Source organism: Globicephala melas, chromosome 16, assembly GCF_963455315.2.
Source record: "Globicephala melas chromosome 16, mGloMel1.2, whole genome shotgun sequence".
Classification (NCBI taxonomy): Eukaryota; Metazoa; Chordata; class Mammalia; order Artiodactyla; family Delphinidae; genus Globicephala; species Globicephala melas.
In genome coordinates, this window is record NC_083329.1 from 44,579,477 (window position 1) to 44,602,532 (window position 23,056).

Genomic DNA, 23,056 nt, shown 5'->3' on the forward strand with positions numbered 1-23,056 from the left:
AAGTTAGGTGACTTCTCTGAGGTCACACAGGCTGGAGCCCAGGTCTGCCTAACTCCAAAGCCTGGCCTTGTAGCCTCTGAGCTTGAGGTAGACCTTGAAATGAATGCAGAGTAAAGTTATAACCTTCTCACTCCAGAGGGTGAATTGAGTCGTTCTTGGCAAATCCTTTTGCATCATCATAATTCGCTGAGTTAAAATCTTCCCCTGGGTATTTTATGCACAGATGCAGGGACCTGGGTCAGTTCTGTGTCCCCTTGGGGGTTGAAACCTAGGCCCAGAGTGGGCCAGGTCAGGGAGCAGCTCTCCGCCCCATGCAGCATACTGACTGCTGCCTTTCCTCGCTTCTCCTCTTTGCTGTTTACTTCTTCTACTGTAAAAGTAACATGGGCTTGTTATAAGAAATGCAAACATCATGGAAAAATATAATCTGAAAATGTGAAAGTAAACGTAGCAATCAGGGTCCCAGCAGAGATGAGACGGCACACTCCAGTTAACATCATTTCAGGAGAGTTTAATAAAGGAATTCCTTACAAAAGTGCAGGCAGGACACAGAGTCACCTCCCCTGGAGAGGAGGGAGGGGAGGGAGAAGTCACCAGATACAAAGTCAGGGAGCAGGCCTGGACAGAGGGACAGAGTTCCCACCTTCCATCAGCAGAAGCGGGCCGGGGGGGTGGGGGGAGGTGGGATGACTTGGCTCAAGGTTCCGGGGAATAAACATCCCGTCGTCCTCAGCTCCTGCTGGTGATGCCGGCAGTGGTGTTGGCCAGGTTGGTTCCCAGGGCAGAGGTCAGGCCCAAGAGTGTGGGACTGGGTCTGGAAGGTGACAGAAGATATTCCACACAGTGCCCCAGAATCCCATCCTATAAAGTAACCTCTATTGGCAGCTATGTCTCTAAATACCATCTTAGGAACTGAGTGCTTGACACACTCACTAAACCTGGACCGTTCCTCCCAACCAAAGCCCCCGCAGCCCACTGCCCTCAAGTTCTGCAGGGCACTGAGTGAGTAGCATGAGGTCGGCCATATACACTCAGAGAATCCCACTAATCAAACGAGAGGGAAGGAAATTAATGCAGAGGAAGAGGGAGCAGCAACACAGAGGCTGAGTCCTCAATGACAAGCTGAGAAGAGGAAGAGGAGGGTGCCCATGGCTGAAGGCAGCAGATGGGCAGGACACCTGCCCCAACACGGCTGCAGGGCTGGCCCTGCCTCTGCCTCCGGACACCCCTCCCACTTCCACGTGCCACTCTCTCCCCGAAAGCCCTGAAAGCTTCCTGTGCAGCCGGATGAGGTATAGGCAAAAGCAGGTATAATGAGGCATGGGGGCCCAGAGGCTGTGTGAAGCTATTAGAGTGTTTGATTTAGTTCTCAAACAATCCCTGGGGCTTTGTCTTTTCCCCAAGGCAAAGCATCCCAGGTCCAGAGCACAGGCTCGCTGTCATCCTGTGGTCCTGGACCTGCAGCGTCACATCCCCTGGGACCCGTTAGAAATGCACCTGTTTAGGGGCCACCCAGGCCTGCCGAGTCAGAAGCTCTGGGGTGCTGCCAAGAAATGTGTCCTAAGAAGCCCTCTGATCACCTCTCAAACGTGAGCACCTGTGGTCTACAGCAGTGATTTGCCACCATGAGTTTCCCTAAGAGCAAAGAAAGTACTGCCACCTGGTTCCCAACCCCAGACTCTGATTTTGTTGCTCACAGTCTGGGAATTGTGGTCCTAACGTGCAGCTCGGGCTGAGCCCCTGGACTGGGCCTTCCTCCAGGAGGACTCTGTTGCCTCTGGACTTTCTCTTCCTATCTCTTTGCTTTCCCGTATTTCTTTTTACTAAATCCTCTTCTTGGATTTGCCTTCTCTTTTTTTCATCTACTCACTGAAAACAAGTTGGGGTGATAATCGTCTTTCCAAACATGCACTGCCAAAAAAAAAGTGCCTGAACAAGATAGATCCTTGTGAGCAAATCCTCTGGGGGTTTTGCACAGTATGTTAAAAATAATGTATTCGATTTTTCCTAATGCTTCAGCCTGTAGTCTTGGGGACTTACAGTGTTCCATATGAAACTTGCCAAATGATTTTTTTTAAATAAAATGAATACTACAGTTTATATTAATGTATTAACATACATTACAAATGTAACCACATGAAAGTTTTTAGAGAAATATTAACTTACCACATTATTCAAATTATGTCAATTGGACCAATGTAAAACCCTCAGGGCGTGTAAGCAACAGCAACAAAAAAGGTACTGCTTTGTAAATAGTTAACAGGAGACAGTTTTGCTGCCTTTCTTCTTGGGATAGTAGATCAGGCTTTGGCTAAAGACAAGGTAAACAAACTTGGACTTGGCTGTGTGACAGGAGAAAACTTCCAGAGAGACAAGACCGAGGAATGCCAGCTGCCCGCAGAGGCTGTCCTACCAGGGACAGCTGGGGTACGGCGTGGAAGAGAGTGCCTGGTGGGGCTGGCAACCAGGGGGAGGACAGACCACAGACACAGACATGTGAACAAGGGAGTGAAGATGATGTGGAGATCTGTGCGTTGTGAGGGAAACAGGGTGGAGCAGAAATGCTTATCGCGGAGGCATCTTGGTGGAGGGGAGGGTCCAGATGAAGGATCAATAGAGCCATGGGGTGGAAGGTCTGGGAAGAGGCTTGGGCAAAGGAAAGATGCATTTGAGGACCCTGGTGAGATGGTGTGATTGAGGATGGGGAAGGGAAGTGGGGCTGCAGAGGGGAGCTGTGGGAATTTCTTGGAGGGTTTCAAATAAAGGATGTTAAGATCCACGCAGAGCATTTTTATTTAGTGCCTACAATGAAGTCACACTTTCTTGAGCACACAGGGAACCCCAAAGCAAGGTGAGGCTGATCTTTCTTCTCCAGAATCTAACACGTTGCTACCTTTGAGATACTTTTCATTCGTCTGTGAGGAAAGACACTGAATCCAAAATCCTAAAAGGCTCAAGACCATTCCAAAGGCTCTCCTCACATTGTTTAAAATTAAATGTTTAATATTATTTTGTAAATTATGTTTTCCTTCCATCCATTTCCATTTTTGCTTGGTTTTTCCCTCCAGGCTCTTCTTAAATCACTGCATCTCTTTTCTCCCCATGGATGACGCCCACTGGCCATGTCCAGCGAATCAGGTAACCTCTTTTGTTTCTCTTTCTGGATGCTGGGAAGTGCAAAGGTCCAAAAACATGTCTTCCCTTGTCCTAAGCATTGGGGGCACACCCAAAGAGTCACATATCAGGCTGGAGTTACTCCCAAAGGTTGGCAGCAGCTCCCTGACTCATTCATTTCAGGTTTGGCTGGGTCCCTGAGACGGGATTTCTCATGTCTTTAATTCCAGTCACAATTCCAAGCCCTAACCCGCCAAAGATGCCTTCTTCTGTCTTTTGTTTCACTGTGATAGTGAATCGTGCAAGCATGTGAGCAAAAACAATGGGGAAGTTGCATTTGGTTGCTGGAAACTTCACAAGTTTGTTCCACTTTGATCTGATTCCTGTAAAACAGCCCACGGTGTGTGTTGGGAGAAGAGATGCAAGTCATTTCCAAGCTGCCTTGGACGTTCTGTACGTGTTTCTAAGCAACCTCTGGGTGGAGACCAGTTTGAGCGGTGAGTGGCTTAGGTTGAGGGGACGAGGTGGAAGACTCTGTCTGCCTGTCCTATTTTACTTGGAAACCATTTTTAATTTTAAAAAATTTTTGCATAAGAGGCCATCTGGCTGCTCTGAGAAAGGATCTGTAACACTGGCATGAGGTGGTGCTGGGGTCCCCTGGCAGGACAGCTGGTGAAATGAAATTGCTGAAGCTGGGACAGTTGGGAGTGAAGGATGAAAGCTGGGAATTTGAACTCCCAAGAATACATATGTTCAACACTGTAAAGATCTGTGGTTTGTGAACCCTCAGCAAAATTAAGCAATGGTAAAATCCAGATAGAAGAATTTCAGTTCAAGATAAAGGAGCAAAAATGATTTTCAAACCACATCCTCATTAGCAGACTTATAATCAGATGCGCCACGTGTGTTGAAGTGTCACAGGGATGGGCAACTCTTTCTGGGTCCAGCCCAGAGCACAGTTGTCCCAACGCTTCCAGAGCTGCGGGTCAGGGAGCTGCAGCCGGTGGCAATTACACAACCTCAGTTGTTTGTTTAAATATTTTCTTCAGCAACTAATTAAAATTTCTTGCAATGAGCGAGTGGTAGACCCAAGATGGAGCCTTAGGAGCTGGAAATTTCCATGAAATTGGGCAGAGCTGGTGACTCTTGATGATGGGCCCAGGGGAACAGGGCCCAAAGCCCTGGGTGAGTGGGAAATCTTGGAGAAGGGCTGAGCTAGGAGCTGGGGTCCCTGTGGATGGGGTGAGACTACAGACAGAGAGCAGCATGGGGATGAGGAAGGGAAAGGAAGCAACAGGCTGAGCCCAGGGTGGGTGGACTGTGGGCCTGTGTACCCTAAGGCCGAGGACAGAGCCTAACCACATGAATCTGAAAAAATTCCTGAATCCTGGCTTCATGAGAACATCCTGCCCTGGGTACTTCAAACAGCCCAGGCCACCCCAGGAGGAGCCCACTGGGAGACAGCCCTAGGGAAAAAGCTGAACGGGGGGTGGGGTGGGCTTTAACCCTTTATCCCAGTCTAGTCTCCAGCAAAGGAACACCCTCAACACAGACAGCTGAGGGGATGAACGTCACCAAGAGCCCCTGGCGCTTCATAAAGATATGGGTTTGATTACAAATGGAGGACGTGGGAGGCAGCCCTGAAAAATGAAAGAGTCTCATGCTGGCAGCTTTGAGGGGCAAAGACAGGGAGGGGAACCCCAGCCCAGCACCGCACTCCCTGGAACCCAACATATCAAGCTGCAGAGCCCCCATCGCTAGCCTTCAAGCCCACACCATGCAGAGATGGGGTGGCTCTGGGCCGCGTCTGCCACTGATCCTGTGTGGCCCTGAGCAGCTCACTCCCTTTCTCCCAGCTTGAATGAGGTCGCAGACCTAGAGCAGCCAGCCCTGTGTGGCACACAATCAGCATGTGGGGAACGTTAGCGGGCATCATTCTTGTCCTTGTTATTCCTGTTATTCTTTATCAGCCTCTACCTTGGCTCCCTCCATGCCGCCTGCTCAGGGCAAGGTCTAACCCCCACCCCTTTTCCAACCCAAGAATGCATTTCTTCCACCCACACTCCTGAGTCCATGGCTGCGCGTGGCTGGGGGTATGTCAGTCAACAGGGTCACGTCCAGGAGACACTTCTGCATACGTTGCATGTGCAGACCCCATGAGAGTCGCGATCACGTCAACCCTCTATCCCTGGGCAGCCCCCAGCTAAGTGGATGGTGAAAGAGTGTCCATTGCCTTTTAGGCTCAAAGTGACTCCCGCCTGTCATCATAACCCCTCCCCACCCCAGCACCTCCCTTTCATCCCTTCACGGCTGATGGTTACTTCTGAGACACACAGGAAGGAGGACTAACTGGTGATACAGATGGTGCAATAAAACATGTGGAGACTCAAAGTTCTGTTACTTTTACACACATGGCTTGGGAAAGTGCTTAACTTGACTTTTCTGATGTGCAAAGTAGGAACACCATCTCCCTTGCAGTGAGCACCCATTAGTGTGTGTTGTGTGCCGGGCACAAGGAAGATGCAATGAATGCAACGTTGGTAGCTTCCCTGCACTCAGGCGCCTGCCCTGCCCACCTCCAGGGCAATCCAGGGTTGTCCCTTCTCCCCTCTCTGTGAGCTCCAGATGAGGAACCACAGACAAGGAGACCAGGGCTCAGGGAGGTACAAAGGCTTCCCTGGGTCCCCAGTGTGGTCTGAGACAGGTGGGCATTGACTGTGGGTCCAGTGACTCTTCCAAAGCTCTGTGGGTTGTGATGTCTCCTCTTCCTGGGCCAGCTGCCCTATCTTGTACCTGGCCTCTGGGGAGAATGAGGGGCCCAAGGCTGGGCCAGGGATTCAGATAGCCCAGAAAGCAGCTCTGGTTTGGGTGAGCAGAGGAGATGAGGGCCAGGGGAGGAAGTGGGACAGGAACCTGAGGCTTGTTCAGGCTTTCCTGAAGGGAAGGGAGGAGAAAGAGGGGAACGAGGGCTGGGAGAAGCAGGCATGAGCTTAGCGGAGTCCACACACTCATTCCTCCTTTGATAAGGCGGCCATATAATTTGTCATTCAAACTAGGACATTCTGAGGGAGAAAGGGCACTATTAGTGATTTTGTTGGGACAATAGGCAGACACTGGGACTGTTTGGGCACATCGGGGGCCAGGATCACTCCAGTTTTAAGGACCCTGAAAGGGCATTTTAACAGCATCACCGATACTCTTTATTGCCCTGGGGACTACTCCCTCTGGCTTCGCTCTTCGGGAACCTTGAGGTTCAGGCCCTACCCTCTCTGGAACCCAGGCTCCAGGCCCTTGCTCCTTGGGCTTCCTGCGTACAGACCAGGCTTGGGGAGGTCAATTGGGGTCCCCTTTGGAACTGGACTCCCTGGAAAGGCATAATGGTGGGGATCTGGCTCCTGCTCCCCTGCCACTTGAGAACATGGGCCAGAAAAGTACACGGTAGGTTAGATCTGATTTTGCTATTCTAGAGAAGCCTACAGCTCTTTAGGAAAGAAAAAAAAAAGTAAGTAGCCATTTGATGCATACTGTTATTATTACTGCATCCTCATTTTAGAAACATAAGAATTTTTTTAACTCATTGAATCAAGGAAATCTAGTGCTATCCTCTAACTTCTTTCCTTCTGCTCAGGGAGGGTGAGACACATTCATCACTGGGTTGTATGTACACAAGACCAGTACACTTTTGACCACTGTCTACAATAAAAATTGCATTTGACGTTATGAAACATACACACACACATACCCACACGAGTGTGAATTGTTCTTCCCTTTAGTAAGTGTGACATATTCCCATATTTTCCAATTTATTCTCTTCTTTTCTATTCAGTGCTATTTCATTTTTAAAAACTGCTGCTTCTGACAGGCTATACTGATATCACAGCCAGAGTCTGCCTAGCATTTCTTCTACATGGATTCTCATTTAAGGTCTGGAAATACGCTCGGGCCATATAGGGCAGAAGGGATCCGAAACCCGGCAGCCCTTGCGCCCCGCCTCTGCCCGGGGCCCCGCTTTGCAAACAGCAAGGACGGGTTGTCTGGTGCACTGGAGCCAAAATGCCCCCTCCACGTCCCAGCTCTGAGGCATGAAGGCTCCATGGCCGCCCCAGACCTGTGTCCATCACACGGGAGAGGGCTGGTCTCTCGTGGGATTGTTGGGAGGACAAGAAGACCATGCCTAGAAAGTACTGCTATGGGCCTGGCAGGTGCAGGCGGCACCAGAAATGTCAGCAGGATGGAAAGCACCTGACCGAGGGGTTTGTTTTCCCCCCGGGAACTCTGTCCTGCCCACATAGGAAACGCGTGGTGAATGCATTAGCCCCTGGTTCCCCTTGGCCTCCTGAGCAGGGGGCAGGCCTTGGCTGGGCAGGTGATCTGTCAGGGGAAGAACTGGAAAGAGCTGGTCCCTCACAGGCCTCGTGCCTAGGTGCCAAGGACCTGGCTTGGTGCTGGGGGCTCCCACAGTGGCTGGAAGGACAGTCCCCTCCCCCACAGCTCAGGAATGCTCAGAATGGTTGTTTCCTCACGGCCTACAAGCCTGTGTGACCTGGGCTGATGTTCCCGTGTTCAGGAAAATGCCCGGGAAGAGGCCAGGACAAGGTGAGAGCCTGTGGCTGCAGCTGGGGCCTTCTCGGCTGACAGGTCACCCCTTCCCCTGAGCAACTTCTCCAGCGGCAGTGCAGTGCTTTGTTGCTGCTTAGGAAAGCTGAGCACAGCCCCTGCTGCCACCCACCTTCCTGAGCTCTCAGCCCCTGGCCTTACCTCCTCCTGGGTCTGGCTGCCAGCATCCGCCTTCAGGCCAAGCCAGCAGCATCCAGGTACCTGGAGCCCTCCACTTGGGAAGGGCAGTGGGAAAGACATGGGCACCCCTAGAAATGAGGCAGGGAATCCTGATGGTTATGGAGGTTGGAACCCCTCCAGCCTGTCACTTCCCACTCGTGTCCATTTGTGGTCACACAGCCTCAGTTTCCTGTAGCTGACCCCTGTAGATTGTTCTTTTCTGCTCAGTATTTCGGGAATCGTGCTCCTCTAGGGTTCTTGCTGGGTCCTAAGGTCTGGCCAGCCATCCACTGCCTGTGATGAAACGCCAGCAGCAGAGATCTCGTCCCTGGGGACCTGTACTGGCTGTGGCCGTCCTCCCCCTGAGCCCCCGGCCAACTGGACCCCAGCCCAGCACTCACCGGCCCTGTGGTCTGCACAGGGAGCGTGTGCAGATCCTCACAGGGGGGAGGAACGCTCAGAAGGAGGGGCCTCTGGGGAAAGGGATGATTCTTTAATCTGGACTCACAGGAAATGAACCACTATAGTTCTTCATGTGATGGGGACTTCAGGGGGAAGGGTCAGGCACAGGGGATTCTAGAGAAGGGTCATGTGTGTGACCACTGACATACGGACAGTAGAGTAAGATGAATTGGATGCAAGTAATGACTTACCAGTGTGGCCTTGGGTGCATGAATGAACGCACAACCTTGCGAGCATTGCTATCTTTATTTTACAGATAAGCAAAGAAAACATCCAATATGTTAGCATCCTGTTGATTTATCAGGCAGTCATTCAAAAAATATTGCTTTAGTACCTTCTATGTACCAGCCGCAAAGAAGAATAATTAGTGAGTGAAACAGACCAAGCCCCTCTCTTCCTGCGTGGTATTAAACCTCTCCTGTGGGGAAGCAGTCCGCAAGCAAGTAAACAGGGCAGGTGGTGCTGTGGACAGGAAAAAGCAGGATAAGGTGCCAGGGTACATGCAGGTGAGGAGCTGCTGTACAGGATCGGGGGTCTGCAAAGGCTTTTCTGACAAGCTGATGGCGATCAGAGACGGAAGGAAGGGAGGGGGTAAACCATGTGGTTTCTAAGCAGAGACCACCAAGTGCAAAGGTCCTCTGCCAGGGGCAGTCCTGGCCTGTTCAAGGGAGAGGAGGCCAGCATGGCCAGAGTAGAGAGAGGTGACATCAGAGAGATGACAGGGGCCCACAGGGGTAAGCCTCTGTTGGCCACTGGAGGGTCTGAGTAGGGGTGACATCACCATGCCCGGCCACCCTTCCTGCTGTTGAGAGGACACTGCAGGACATGACGGTGGGCCAGCTTAGGGGCTAGTGTAAGGATTCAAAGAGGAGATGACTGTGGCTTGGATCAGATGGTAGCATGGTGATTGGGTTCTGGATATATTTTGAAGGCAACTAATTGGGTTTGGTAATGGTTTAGCTGAGGGCTGTAAGATAATACAGTAAATCAAAGATAACTAAAAGGTTTTGGCCTGAGCAACTGGAAGAAATAGAGCTGTTATTTGCAGAAATCGGGATGAGCAGGTTGGGGGAAAATTGGGAATTAGCAGTTTCATTTTGCATATGGTAAATTTCAGAGGAGGTGCTGAGTTTACAAGGTGAGAGTCCAGGACAGAGATCACTGGTTTCCTTAACCTTCACATGGAGTTCAAGGCCAAGAGAGTGAGTGAGTTCACCTGGTGCTTAAGAAGAGCATCTGAGGACTGAGTCCCGGGGTGTTCCTGTCTGGATGACGTCTGGAGGATGAGAAGGAAGCAGCAAAGAGACGCGAGAAGGCATGAAGCCAAAGAAACAGTCAGGAGTGGTCTCCTGACAGCCAACCAGAAAACGTTTCCAGGAGGGTGTTCCACGATGTCCAATGATGCCAAGAGACTGAAGAAGCTGAGGACTGATAAGCGACCATTCGATTTCCCAACGGGGCCCAACGACGCCCTCGACAAAGAGCAGCCCTAGTGGAGTGAGCGGTAGGGTGGGTTCAGGAAGGATAAGAGAGAGGGGGGGAAAGGAGGTGGACATAGGAAATACAGGCAACTTTTCTGAGGACTTTTGTGTGATAAGAAACAGAAATACTGTAGAAGTTGTAGGGGGACCTAGGGGTAGAAGATACAGTATAGAGGCTGTTTTTATTTTTGCTTTGTTTTGCTTTCCAAGGGCGCTATCATAGCATGTTGGCATGACGGAGACAGTGAAAGATTGATGGTGTAGGAGATGGGGGAAGTTAGGAGAAATGTTCTTTTGCAGGTGAGAAGCACTTGGCACCACTCCCAGGTGACAGCAGGGACAGTGGGTACAGGATGGACAGACAGTGGACGAGAGGGGAAGCTCACGGAAATTCCCTTCTTACCTCTTCCTTTCATTCTGACATAGAAGCCAGACCATCAGCTGGGAGTGTGGAGGGAGAGGGAGATGAAGACTTAAAGAGAGAGGAAAGTGTGGAATCAGCACCCAGGAGAAGTAGGAGAAATGGAACAGGGAAGTGTGGTAGCATCCGGGCGGCACTAAGGACCCACTTGTGGTGAGTGTCAGGAATTTAAACAGACAGGATGGCGGGGATGTACTTTTTTCTCTGAGCTCCAGTCAGCTACAGAGGTGCAGGCAGGCGGCCTGTGGACTGAGTTAGATTGAACTGGGGATGGGTCATACAGCAATCCGCAGCTACTCGCTTTCACTACGAATCCAAGGCTCCTCCCACCCACAAGCACCCCTTGCCACTCTACTCTCCCCCCTCCATCTAGGGCTTCACTCTGCTATGTTTCTGTTTGGTTTCACGGGCCGAGAAGTAGCTGCAATTCATTTGCTCTAAAATGAGTGTTAACTTCTGGAAACTTAGCAGAACCACCTCCTTGGAATTTGAGATTAGCTCCAGTGCCAGGTAGGAACACCAGGGCTTGGTTGTGGCTTGCCCGGGAAGCTGCTGCTAGGGTCTGTTGGTGCCTCACAACTCGAGGACATCAGCTCACATATCAAATGTTTGTTAAACACCCACTATGACAAGCACTCTTCACCGCAGAGCTCCCCCATCCCCAACAGGACGTTACAGAGCCTGCAGCCCGGCAGGGGATGCCCTGGGGATGGATGCACTTGAGAATCCATTGTCCCAGTTTGTTCTCATTGGACACATAGGCTGTGGGTGGACTGCAGCCTCCGCTCCACACTTCTGGGGTTGGGCTAGCGCTCTCCACAGGCTGACGGCTCAGCCATCTCACCACAATTTATGCTGGGCGGGTTGGGTTGGTGCTTTTCAGGGAAGGAAGAGCATCTTTGTCCTAAACAGAATCTGTACTTTTTTATGTGGGGAGGGGCTTAGGGGATGCTTCTGGGTCATTTATCAGTCTTAACAAAGTAGCAAGCACAGGCCTGAGGGGTCTTTCCTTGGAGTTCAAGTTGAAGCCAGGGACAAACCCCAGAAAAGACCCCTGGGGAGGCTGGGGAGGAGGGAGGGAGGTCTTCAAAATGATTCCTTGTGCAAGTGCGAGCCCATGTCCAGAGCCTCATTGCTCCCCACCTGCCTTGCCCCCTATGCCTGTCTAATTGCCTCCAATGATGGTTATTTGGGTGTAATTAGGAGAAATTCTCATCCTAGCTCTTGACAGGGATTCATCTGGAACACACAGAAGCCGAGGACAGGGGGTGTGGCTGGACCTCCCTGTCTACTTCTCACCTGCCTCTAGGGCCTCCTGCTCTCTCACCCGCCTTCTCTCCCTGAGTCTGTTTCATCCAGTTGTACCTCCCTCTACGTCTCTCTCTCTCCAGCTACCCACACTCCCGAGAACGAGGCTCTCAGTTGTAGGCCCAGAGAAACCCGGAGAACCTGATGAAGTGTGAATCACAACTCTGCACTCCCGGGGCAGAAAACTGGACCGGGCAGCCAGGGTCAGGTGTCTAAACCACGCAGTCAGCTGTACCGAGGGTACCCCTTTATCACGTTTCCCAGCTGTCAGGACCCCATCCGCGTGGGGGGCCCAGCCCTTCTCAGCCGCCGTGTGCAGTTTGTGCCTTACGCAAGGGTGCAGCAGGGGAGTGAAGGGCTGAAATCCAGCTCTCTCTGCCGTCATGCTGGGCTTCCCGTGGGAGCTGCACCCCTGGCAGAATAGGCTCCCATTTCCTGTTCCCAGGACACCATGTGGGCTCACAAGGGCAGTCCTCATGGGTCAGTGGATACTCCCCTCCCTGGAAATAATCTACTTCTCTCAGGTCTCAGCTTCAGCAGCACTTCTTTTAAGGAGCCCTCGATGGTGCTCTAAGCTTCCCTGACCCCTGGATGCACCCTGACCTACATTACCAAGCTTTACGAAAATGCTCACTTAATTGCAAGACAGTCCCCCAGACTACAGGCTCCCTGAAATCAGGGGGCACGCCAGCTTGCTCACCACGGTATCCACACTGCCCACCTAGTACCGGGCCTGGCGTGGCGGGTGTTGTCGGCTGGCTAAAGGGGGGCCATCTGCTGTGTAAAGCATGGTAGGACATGGGTCCAGTTATTCGTTATTATTATTTTTTAATGCAACATCATTCTGAAGAGTCAACATCATTCCGTGGAATTAATCCAGAGGTTAGGTTGTGAGTTCCCACTGCCAGGATAGTGGTGGGACATGCTGGGGCCAGCACCGCACAGGTACCGGGACACCTACAAGACCCAACCAACAGACTTTCCCCCATCTGTTGGCTAAGTGGGTAAAGCTCAACTTCTAAGATCACTTTGAGCTCCAGCTGGTATCAGAGCTTTGCTGAGGGTCTAAGCAGAGGCAGGCAGGATCTTATCCCAACACTGTAGACCCCGGGGAGCAGTGGGGTGAGAGAGAAGGATCCCAGTCTAATCCTCACAGCTCTTGGTGATTCTAAGCTCCAGCGTTACATGGGGAGACTGAGAGTCAGGCAAGGGCCTCAAGTCACACAGTGAGCAGAGAGAAGACCAGGGTTCAAGCACTGGCCTGCTAATCCTCACTCCCATGCCTGTCCCAGGACGCCACGCCGCCTCTTGACGTGGTCTCTCTAATCCTTCCTTCTTCCTCCAGTTCATCTGCAACTTGGTAACCACATTGCAGTCACCCTAGAAATAGCCGGGATGTACTGAGCACAGGGGTGACGTGGTCACATCTGGGCATGTGGGCAAGAGGGTCTGGAGGACAGAACAATCTGGATTTGGGGGGTTTGTGCTGGCCTCTTCTTTCCATCATGGTTGACTGGATCAGAGAGGATGTGGTGGAAAATGGGAAAGGCTGACCGACCTCTGTGAGGACAGAACCCTGTCTGTTGGGCTCAGCCCCTGTCCCCAGTATTCAGGACACTGCTGGCTGAATCAGCAACTGGCTTCCAGCAGAGGCCCCGGTGCAGGACAGAAAATACAAAAGGTGCTGGGTGTCTGGCCATGCCTTCGGGGACGGGGCCTCTGTTGCCTTCTACTAAACCAGAGAAGTACAGAGTGGAAGTTTCCTTCCCCACGGCTGACAGGCAAACACCCAGGCCCTTGCACAAAACTATCCCTCCTGGAGTAGCGGGCTGGCTCGCTTTTAAGAAGGGATTCCCGCAAAACCAGGGACATTCAGCGAAAAGGGAGAGCCTTTCCCCCTGCTAAGTACACAGACTAGGAGACGCAAGTCTGCCCCCAGAATTCTTGCCTATGATGAGTATGATTACAATGGCCTGTTTTTCACTGACTATTGCAGCTAGAACTACATAACCCCTCCGTGTTGGGTTTGAGGAAGAAAAACCAAGTCTGGAGAGTTCCAAATGGTAACACTAATTTCAAACCGTTGGCTGCTACATTTGAGTACATGTCTTTATTAGGAAAATTATAAGTGCATATACATCTTTTCATTGATATGACTTCAAAGTAGAAATTGTTGTTTCTCAAAAGGAGTTGTTACTTGTTAAAAAAAAAAAGCACACTGCATATAGAAAGCTGCCTTCTCCTGGACCATTTTCACATTATGTGGGAGATGCAGTTTAAACAATACAAAATACAGTATTTATCGCATTTAACACTGAACCCATCACCGCTCAGAGACTGAGAGTCCAGCGAGGTTGCAGAGTAACAGTCTATGGGATTTTTCAACTTGACAATGTCAGTGGTCTCCTTAGGGGACTCGAAGGTTTCCAGGGAACATTTCCCAGGGATGGGAAATTTCCCAGGGAATATGTGTAGAGATCAGGACCCCACAATTCTCATCCAGCTACAAAAGGATGCACCACCTGGGAAAGGTGATGAACTCCCAGTGAGAGATCCCATAGTGATAACACCAGGCGGCAGTCAGAAAAGGAAGGTCAAATCGGATCAAGTGAAAAGGCTTAGAAGTTCTCTGGACTTCACACAGTGGGGACTGCAACCTTTTGCTACTCAGGCCCTCTGCTCAAAGCTGGCCCTCCTTTCTCTGGAGGACAGGCAGATAAGCAGAGGGTCCTTCGTGTGTCTCGCTGGGGTCTCAGCACCTGGCCGGAGTGGGACAAAGAACGGTGCAAAACAACACAAGGCACAAATTCGGATTCCAACACACAGCACGTCTGTGAGTTCAGTGCCCCCACGTCTTCTCTGCCTGGGTCCTGATGCAAAGGCTGGCAGTGGAGGACCACCCTGGAGGTTACACGGAGCCCAAGGGAAGGTCAGGTAGAGGCAGCACTGGACCAGGAAGAACAGCTAGGTGACCCCTAATCAAAGTGATCCACTTGTATTTTGAAAGCAAAAGGGGATCAGGAGAGCCTTTTCCTTTGCAAATGGACTATTTAAATGCATATTTGCTTTAGCTGGGCAGTCTCCACTCAGGAGCAGATTGCAAGTAGAGGGATTGTCACACAAATCATTTTTCCTGCAGTTTCTCCTCTTATCTATTTTTTCCCCCTATAGGGGAGAAACAAAAATTATTCTTAACTGTAGTCAAGATTTATTTAGGGCCATGTTAATTTTCTTGGAGAAAGAGATTTAATGGTTCTGGTTCATGGGTTCCAGGGGATGGTAATTCCAAAATTTCCATGAGATTTTAAAATGTCTTGAATTACTTGGAAAATGACTCTCCCACTGAAAATTAGATCATTTCATGTATAATTCAGAAGGCCTGTAGTGACAGGTTAACTTCAGAAGAGGGTTTTGAAACCAGCTCTGTATCCCTTATAACTAATAAAGGCCCCTCCATACTCTATTGTTTTCAATATAACAAAGCTGGTTTGAGGATGTGAATTTTTGTTTGGTTGATGGATTTGCGTCTATTTGCATGAAGATCTAATTTAAAGGCATATTTATGGAAATGCCTAACACATGGTACTGATAACCCAAAGGTTATTAAATCTGAGAACACCTACAATTCAAGATTATTTTACAAGAATATCCTTTCTGCATGTTGTTTACATCATCCTGTCAATTGATACATTTCCTTGTTTTGCCCTTCTTTTTTTTCTGCTTTCTTAATTAAAAAAAAAACTTAACCAGAGGGGAAAAGTATTAGTGAGACCAAATGAAAAACAAAACAAGCCAAAAGCCCTCAAGTGCCTCCTTTTCAGAAAGTGAGATCTTTAAACTGTTTAATGCAGCTCTACAAACTGCTCTCAATAAAGGGAAACACCCTAAACGTCAGGATTGTTAAGCTACTTTCCCAACCAGCCCATGCTTTTCTAAGAGGAATGCCCTGCTGGACATCCTGTAAGCACAAGATGACAGCGGCAGCAGAGAAGGTCCAGGGGCCACTGTGCCAAGTTAAGAGATGATGGGATCATCAAATGGTGAAAAAAATGAGGTTAGATTTTAATCGGGAAGGAATCTTCATGTCCAGGATTGATTATTTTAGGGACTGGGCTTTCAAAACCAAAAAAAAGTTGAAAATTCTTTTCTTGTTATTCCCCAAACAGTGCTGACACCGCGAAGACAAAACTCTCTGTAGTTCTGAGGTACCAACAGTTACAGACGCCTTGAGGGTCTGCATCCTCGAAGGTCATACTGCTGCAAACCGAATTCCCTTGGGCTCTGTTGATCCAACATGGGTTTGTGATCATGGGGAAAACAAGGTTCCATCCAAAAGGATCACAGCCCTAATCAAAAATCTGGTCAAAGGCCCCAAGGGGCATCTCCTCACTCTCAGGCTTTGCATTTAAGGAACTGACAGTGCATGCACCGAGGACATTGGCTTTGAACAAAAACACAGGATTGGACAATGGACAATATTCCAAACAAGCCACAGACGTGCACAGTGCTTCCAGGACCAGGTAACACGAGACATTTTGATTTACTTCTTGGTGCCCAGTTTAAAGTAAAGCTTTGCTCTTGAGAGAGTCCTTTTCCTGGGTCATGGAGACAGTCTTGGATACACATGATGATGGATGAGAGAGAGAATGATGAGAAGGACGTGATGGGATGTAGAGGAGAGCTTGGGATGAGGGGTGAATCTCACCCTGCCCTGGCCTCACACTCCTGCCTGCCTCAGCTCAGGGAAGCCCTGCGGTACTCGCCAAAGAGGCAGAACCCTGCTCTCACCCTGAGGAAGGGTGAAGCTCCTGCCTGGCTCCCCAGAACCTCTCCCCCACCCGCCTCCGCCCCTGCACAGGGCAGCCTTCACTAAGGTCTGCCCACGCTCACTGGTGCTGACACCTCCTGGTGGCTCTCCACCCTGGACACGGTGATGTGGGCAAGGCTCCCTCCGTCTGGGGTTCCAGCCTGCACAGCTCAGAAACCTCTGGCTAGATAAGGGGTTCCGGGAAGGATATTATAACAAAGCAGGTAAAAGAATGGCCTTAATCTAAGTTCCTATCTGTCGCCAGTGACACTGGATAATCAGACTAAATGAGAAATAAACGCCATATATTTTGCTACATAATCAAATGGTGAAGTAAGGCAAACTGTGCAAGACGAGCCTCTTGGAAATGCATTCAGGCCTGCCTGGGTGCAGGGGGTGGCTAGCTACAGACCCTTCCTAACTGATTTCAGACCTGGGCTCCTACTGTAAGGTTTCCTCAGGCGTCTGACCCAACCTGCGCCTCTCACATCTTGAACCTCCTGTTAACAAGAACAGAGGGAGACACCATTAAGGCGGGTTCCTGCAGTGGTCGGGCCGCACACCTGAGACGCTGAACCCCGCTCCAGCCGGGGACACACCCCTGATTTCCAAATCTCTGTGGTGCTTCTGCCTTCCGAGACCCTGAGCAGGGGGACTGAAATGAGAGAGACAGCATGGCGGAAGCGAAGGACGGATGGAAGGCGGGAAGCAGAGAGGGCAGGTGGGCACAGCAAGCACAGGGCGGATGGACGAACAAGGGCACGGAGATGGCATGGCACAGTGGTCACAAGGCAGGACGAAGTGCGATGCCTTAGCCCAGCATAGACATTAAGCCCCAGGACCTCTGGGCTGGCGCGGCGGAGTGGCCCCGGAGCTAGGCGCCCAGGCAGCCGGCACTGGGACCGCGCATGCGCACCTGGTGGCAGACGCGCGAGCGCTGCCTAGTCAGTTTCAACCCACAACGGAATGGAGGTCCAGCTCTTCGGCTCTTCCACGGCGACCCTGCCTTCAGCGGGGCTGAGGCCCGCTGGTCAGATGCAGTGAGGCCCCAGGGCCAATGGAGTCATATAAGGACAGACAGGGGCTTGCCTATGTTTTCTAATGTGGGTCCAACCCTCTGAGTCCCCGCAGCCCTGGCTCCCCCAGGAGAGGTGGCCCGTGCTGTCTCCCTGGGCACTGCAGAAAGCAGTCTGTAAGCTATTGCTTACCTCAGGGAAACAATAGCTTGACCCACAGCTGCTACAGGGCAAACAGCTCTCCCAGAACAGACCTGTCACCCTCTCTGGCACAGAAATGTACTGCTCCTGCGGTGTGAAAAAGGGAGCGTGGAGTCACAGGTCTGACCCTCTGCAGGTGCTTTTGTAAGAGTAGCGCTACCCTGGCCAAGGTCCTGCAGACAAGAACTGCTGCTGGCTTCCACGGAAAGGACTGCAGCCCTGGGTAGCCCAGCAGCCATGCAGAGGCCTTCGGAGGCACCACAGGCAGGATGAGGTAAGTGGGCAACCCACACGCCCGGGAGCAGGCCTGCCATCCCTGTTGCTGGCAAGAGGGCCACAGCCTGGGGGAGTTAGCCAGGTACAAGGGATGGCAGTGGGAAGTAAAAGTCTTTGGCTACAGTGCCCTAGGGGGACACTTCTCCAGTGAGGAAAAGTAATGGCTGTAATTCCTTATGCTGCAATTAAAAGGAGCGCACTAAAGCGTGAGGGGGACACAGCGCTCTGTGACCCAGGTGACAGGCAAGGACCTTGGGTTTCTTCTCCTGAAATCCATGTGCCCCATCCTTCAACCATGTCGTCTTTCTGGATCCATGTACTGAAATTATGACCAGGGGTCTGGGGTACAGGGTGAGTGTGTGTCCATGTGTGACAGGGGGATGGGGAGAAGAGTAGATATTCAAGGTTTCCCTTTTCAAAGCACTACTGAAATCAGGGCCTTGCTCTCCCCTGTGATCCCCCTCCTTCCAGTCCAAATTAGAGAGACTTGGCAAGAAAGCTCAGCCCTGAATCTGCGTGTGTATGTGTGTTGAGGTCGGGGTGGTGAGTGAGGACCGAGGCAGCTGCGTCCCAGAACCTAATCACTTGGGGTCATGCAGAAGGGGGAAGGGGATAGGCTAGGGGTCCCCAGAGCTACAGGCCCTTCACACAACTCCTCTGCATCAGGGACCCGTTTAAAGAATCTACAGAGTGAATTGCCCTGCAAAGAGGCTCCCTGAGAAGCATTTCCACAACTGCTCTCTGGAAATGCGGAGCCGTCAGCCATTCTCCCCACACGGTCTGAAGAAACCCGCCCAAGCTTGGAGGTAAAGCCGCTCATACAGCCCCAGGCCCAGGGAGGGAGAGGCCAGAAAAGTCCTACCCCAGGTGGCAGAGTGGTGGAGAGCCAGGCAGCAGGCATTTGGGGAAAGGAGTCAGTTACCGCCTGCAAATGGCATGGCCACAGCCAGCTCTGCCCCGCAAGGGCAGTGATGCCACCGGCAGTGGCAGGTGAGAGGGTATCAGGCACATGGCCCTTGCTGGGTGAGATGCCGGCTGCTGGGCCAGCGGGCCGCTCTGTGCACAGGCCAGGTGGCCACACGCTGGCCCCAGACGGGAACGCAGATCGTAAGGGTGTGGAGCTGTGTGAGCTCTGAGCGCTCGTGATCATGGGCCTTGCGAGAGAGGGAGCGGAGGGCAGGGTGGAGGCTCCTCAGCCCAGGGTGATGCTGGAGAGAGACCCTGGGCCATTCTAGATGGAGCGCTGGGCCATTCCGGAGTCCCAGGCTGTTCTAGACAGAGTCCTGAGCACACAGGCTCTGTGTCATAGACTCCAACCCCGGTCTTTGTACAACTACTTTCTTCTTAACTTAGCAGACCAGGAAAGGCCCTAAAAAGCACATAAATACAGGACCCGGGGTGGCCACAGTGGCGGCAAAATGCTGCTCCCCCATGGAAGTCTGAGCGCCCGCCCGGGAAGCAGGGGCTCTGCCCTGGAGGAGGGTTGGGGCAGATTTACAAAGCGCCGGGAGACACAAGAGCAGAGTGCACTGTGGTCCTTCTCGAGGTGGCAGATAACTAGTTTTTCCTTTTCTGAGCAGCCTTTCTCTTCTTCTGTCGCTTCTTTTTTCCTATCTTTTCTCTTTTCCCCACTTTTTCTTCTCTGCGCCCCCTTAGATAAAATTAGTAGAACCATTAATAACGTTGAAATAAACAGGAATCTTTCTCAGTCTGCACAATATAAACGTGGCCCGTGTATTTGTTTAACCCTGTCTTTAGTCTCAGGTCTGGAGGCCCCCGGGCAAAGCACTGTCTGTCAGTACTTCATTAAAATAAATTAGACATTTTCCCCAATTCCAAAAAATGTTAGACGGGCTTCCAGAACACAGATACCCGTGAACTGATCCGAAAGGGTGGGAAGGCACGCCCAGGGCCAGGCTGGACTTGTCTTCCGTCTCACCCCAACCTGCTCTCCTAGGGCTTCTTTACATCTCAATGCAGAGCTGAACTCTCTGCTTTATCTTTAAAATCTCTGCATTTCAAATCGAATAAGCTTTGGAGGTTGGAGGCCCAAGGTTCAGATGGCCTTCCAGGAGGAGAGAAAGGAAGCAGCCTGATCCCACCTTCTCCTTTCTGGACGCCTGTGCACACACCCCCTGGGAATGACTGGGATTGTTCTGGAGGGCAAGGGAGAGAGCTGGTTAGCAGAATTTTATTACAGCAACTTTATTAGAGCAATTGGCTCTTGACTGTCACATTAAAATGATTCAAGCTGAATGGTATTTAATGATTTATGGGGTAAGGCCACCTGTTCCTGAGAAAGCTTGATATTAGCCATGGGCTGGAATGATGGGATTTTTACATGGGAAAATGTGAAAGCTGGATATGATGAGGATTGAGTCTCTGGAGATTACGTGGGGATGTTAGGAGGACCAAGGAGCAGTAAGAAGGGGAGGAGGAATTAGTGAGTCAAATATGATTCTTCAGAAAACTAGCCCCACTGCTTCTACTGGGTTTAAAAAAAAAAAAAAAAGACATTAAAAACTTGAGCTGCAGATCTAATCTGCTCCTGAGCAAGGCCCATGTGCTGTCACTTGCATGTGAACTCGGCAGGAGGGATGCAAGGCACCTGACCAGCAGGCCAGCTTATCCGAATAAATTCCAGAAATGTGTGTGAGCCCCAAGTCTGACAACTAATGGACTTCACCTCAGGTAAATAAATTCCCACATACAGTAGGAGGTTTATACCATGAAACAATGTGCATTTTATTGCTAGTGCATATAAGGTCACATTTGATACAATTTTAGTACAAGTGGAAAAATACACTGTGGGTAACATTAAAAAGCTGCAGTCACACTTATATATCATATATATTTCTTTACAAATCGCCAGTAGTTTACGGTAATAGAGAAATGTAACCCACTGACATTCATATGGTTCCACTTCAAATATAGGAATTGTTCGACTATAAATATATTCTGAAATACATTTGTTTACTAAAGTAACGTTTAAAAAATTGTGCACGAAAATATATATAAAAAAATGCCTTGCAAAAAAGTTACAAATACCACCAGGCCCATCTGTGGATCACATTTATGCAGGGGATTCCATCTCGCCAACAGTTCTGATTGGAACCCGAAACCATCTTGTGGCTTCAGGAGGAGGGGTTAGTGGCAAGAGGCTCGTTGATTCATCTATTTTTTCACTCCTGATTTCAGAAACCTCAGAGTTTGTAGAGCCTCCGTGGCATACGTAGGTTTCAGAGGCAATTACAGAAACCAAATTCCTCAAAGCAAGCTCTCAGATTGAAAACTGCATTTGATTCTGCAAAGACCGTCTTTCACGGGAAGGAGGAGGCATGATCTCATACCCCCAGCAGAGGGCCAGCCCCGTTCTGGAGGAGGCCAGAGAAGGATCTCACAGAGGGCCTGCAGAGGAGGGGCGGGCAAAGGGAGGAGGGGGCCACAGGGTGGGAGCCCTGCGGTCACCCTCCTCCAGCTGGGTGCGTAGAGAAATGAGAAGCAGAAGCGAGATGAAAGCATATTCTGGGAGGCAGGAAGAGGCCGGGAGTGACCCGGAGAGGGTCTCTGAGCACAGTCCCCAGTGATGGCGGTTCTGCATGGAGCCCACACGTCCAATCACTGAGCTTGAAAGAGGAGGCGAAGGTAGTGGCCGCTGCCTAGCTCTGGTCAGCACGTGGGTTGTCATTTCAGGAGAGGCACCCCCTGCTGGAGTCGCCCACAGTCTTCCTCCGAGCCTCAGCGTCTGGAGGAAGGATGCTTATCTGAGCTCCCTGCTTGGCCATCACCTGACTGTGCTCAGACTCCCCCGGGGAGAAAAGGAGAATCTCCAAAACAAACCAAATACAAAGCTTGAAGTAATCATCGATTTAAAAAAGGGTAATGAGAATGATGATGATTGTGATGATTATGAGGGAACGGACTGGTGGGAAATGCTATTGGGATGATACAATGTCTTAGAAAAACCCCAGTTATAAAACAGCCAATGTGAAAGGTACGGGGCACAGATGAACACACGCTGCGATATTGTACCGTAGGCTATAAATGCAGTTGTCTACATGCTGGGCAAACCTCTCGCCCGTGCCCAGGTCAGTGCGCTGCCCCCCAGGCACACCTGGTCCTCACCGTTCAGGCCTTCCTCCCCCACACCTTTGCCCTTTCATCTCACATGGGTTTAGCTTTCCTCAAGTGGATCTAGTGGAAAGTCCTTTTTGGTGGTTGTGCTTACTTGTTTAAAGCTTTCTCCAGGTATTCCTGAATCCACTTCAATTTCGGGTCGATGCACACTTGTCTGTTGTTGTTCTTCAGCCTTGCCCTGGCAAAACAGAAGAGGCGACAGTGTGCAGCTGATCGGAGGGGAGCGTGGCTGTGACCTGGGCATCTGCTCATCCGACACCCAGGTTAGGACCCAACTGGAGCGGGGTGCCCCGCCTGGCAGGCTCAGGCTCGGCAGGAACCCCAGGTGTGCTGGGGAGACAGTGCTAGCCGTGCTGCAAGTTTTACCCCAGAGACACTGGGGAGTGAAGAAAAGTCTTTAAGGAGTCCAGGGAGAATTCACACAGGGAACATTTGAGTTGCCTTTTGAAGGATAAGTAGGAGCTGGGCAAGTGAAGTAAAGGGGGGAGGAAAAGCAAGAGCAAATAGCCCAAAGGGGTAACAGTGCAGAGACGGATGTGAGGAATTTGGGAGACAGGACATTCAAGAAGCCCACGGCCAGATGTAAGGGGCAAAGCAGTGGGGCTTCATCTGCAATTCTGTTTATGACGGGACCTTGTGGGGTGGCAGAAGCAGATTTTTCTTTTGATGGACCATCTTGATAGTACATGGAAGACAGACTTAAGAGTAAGCCTAGAGGCAGGAGACCTACAAAGGGGTACCGCATAGGCTGGGGGATGGAGAGGTGAGAGTACAGTGCGGGGAGGGGCAGTGGGGGGAGGGGGAGGGGGAGAGGGAGAGGTAGTCTAGGTAGTTTGCCAGAAAATGGTTTCCAGAGAGATTTTACAAGTTCACTGAATGTTCATGGTCTCATTTGTTCTTTGAAAGTTCGTACTGCACCTTCCTCCCAATTCTCACCTTTACTCAGAGCCTCCCTCTCTGAAGACTCCTGGAAGAGGACCTGGACTTGTCTCTGGATCCCTCTCCATAAAGCCCCTGGGTACCAGGTAATCTCAAGCAGCCCGAGGACACCACCGCC

At 50.9% G+C, this 23,056-nt stretch overlaps 1 protein-coding gene across 5 annotated transcripts in view; it reads right to left on the bottom strand.

The window, feature by feature from the left end:
• Positions 1 to 495: 495 nt before the first annotated feature.
• The window catches only part of CXCL12 (C-X-C motif chemokine ligand 12), a 28,356-nt gene continuing 5,795 nt past the window's right edge, over positions 496 to 23,056 (bottom strand). Inside the window, exons 3-5 of one of the 5 annotated variants that reach the window (XR_011376785.1) lie at positions 22,091 to 22,177; positions 595 to 814; positions 496 to 558 (exon numbers count right to left, since the gene is read on the bottom strand). Coding sequence is in view for 4 of the 5 variants with exons in the window: in XM_030844036.3 (XP_030699896.1) it covers positions 19,420 to 19,513; positions 22,091 to 22,177 (181 nt within the window). In the remaining variant the exon portion in view is untranslated. Of the gene's footprint in view, positions 815 to 13,653; positions 19,514 to 20,480; positions 21,608 to 22,090; positions 22,178 to 23,056 lie in introns of those variants that run through there. The other 4 variants (XM_030844037.3, XM_030844038.3, XM_030844036.3 and 1 more) reach the window with 4 other exon arrangements.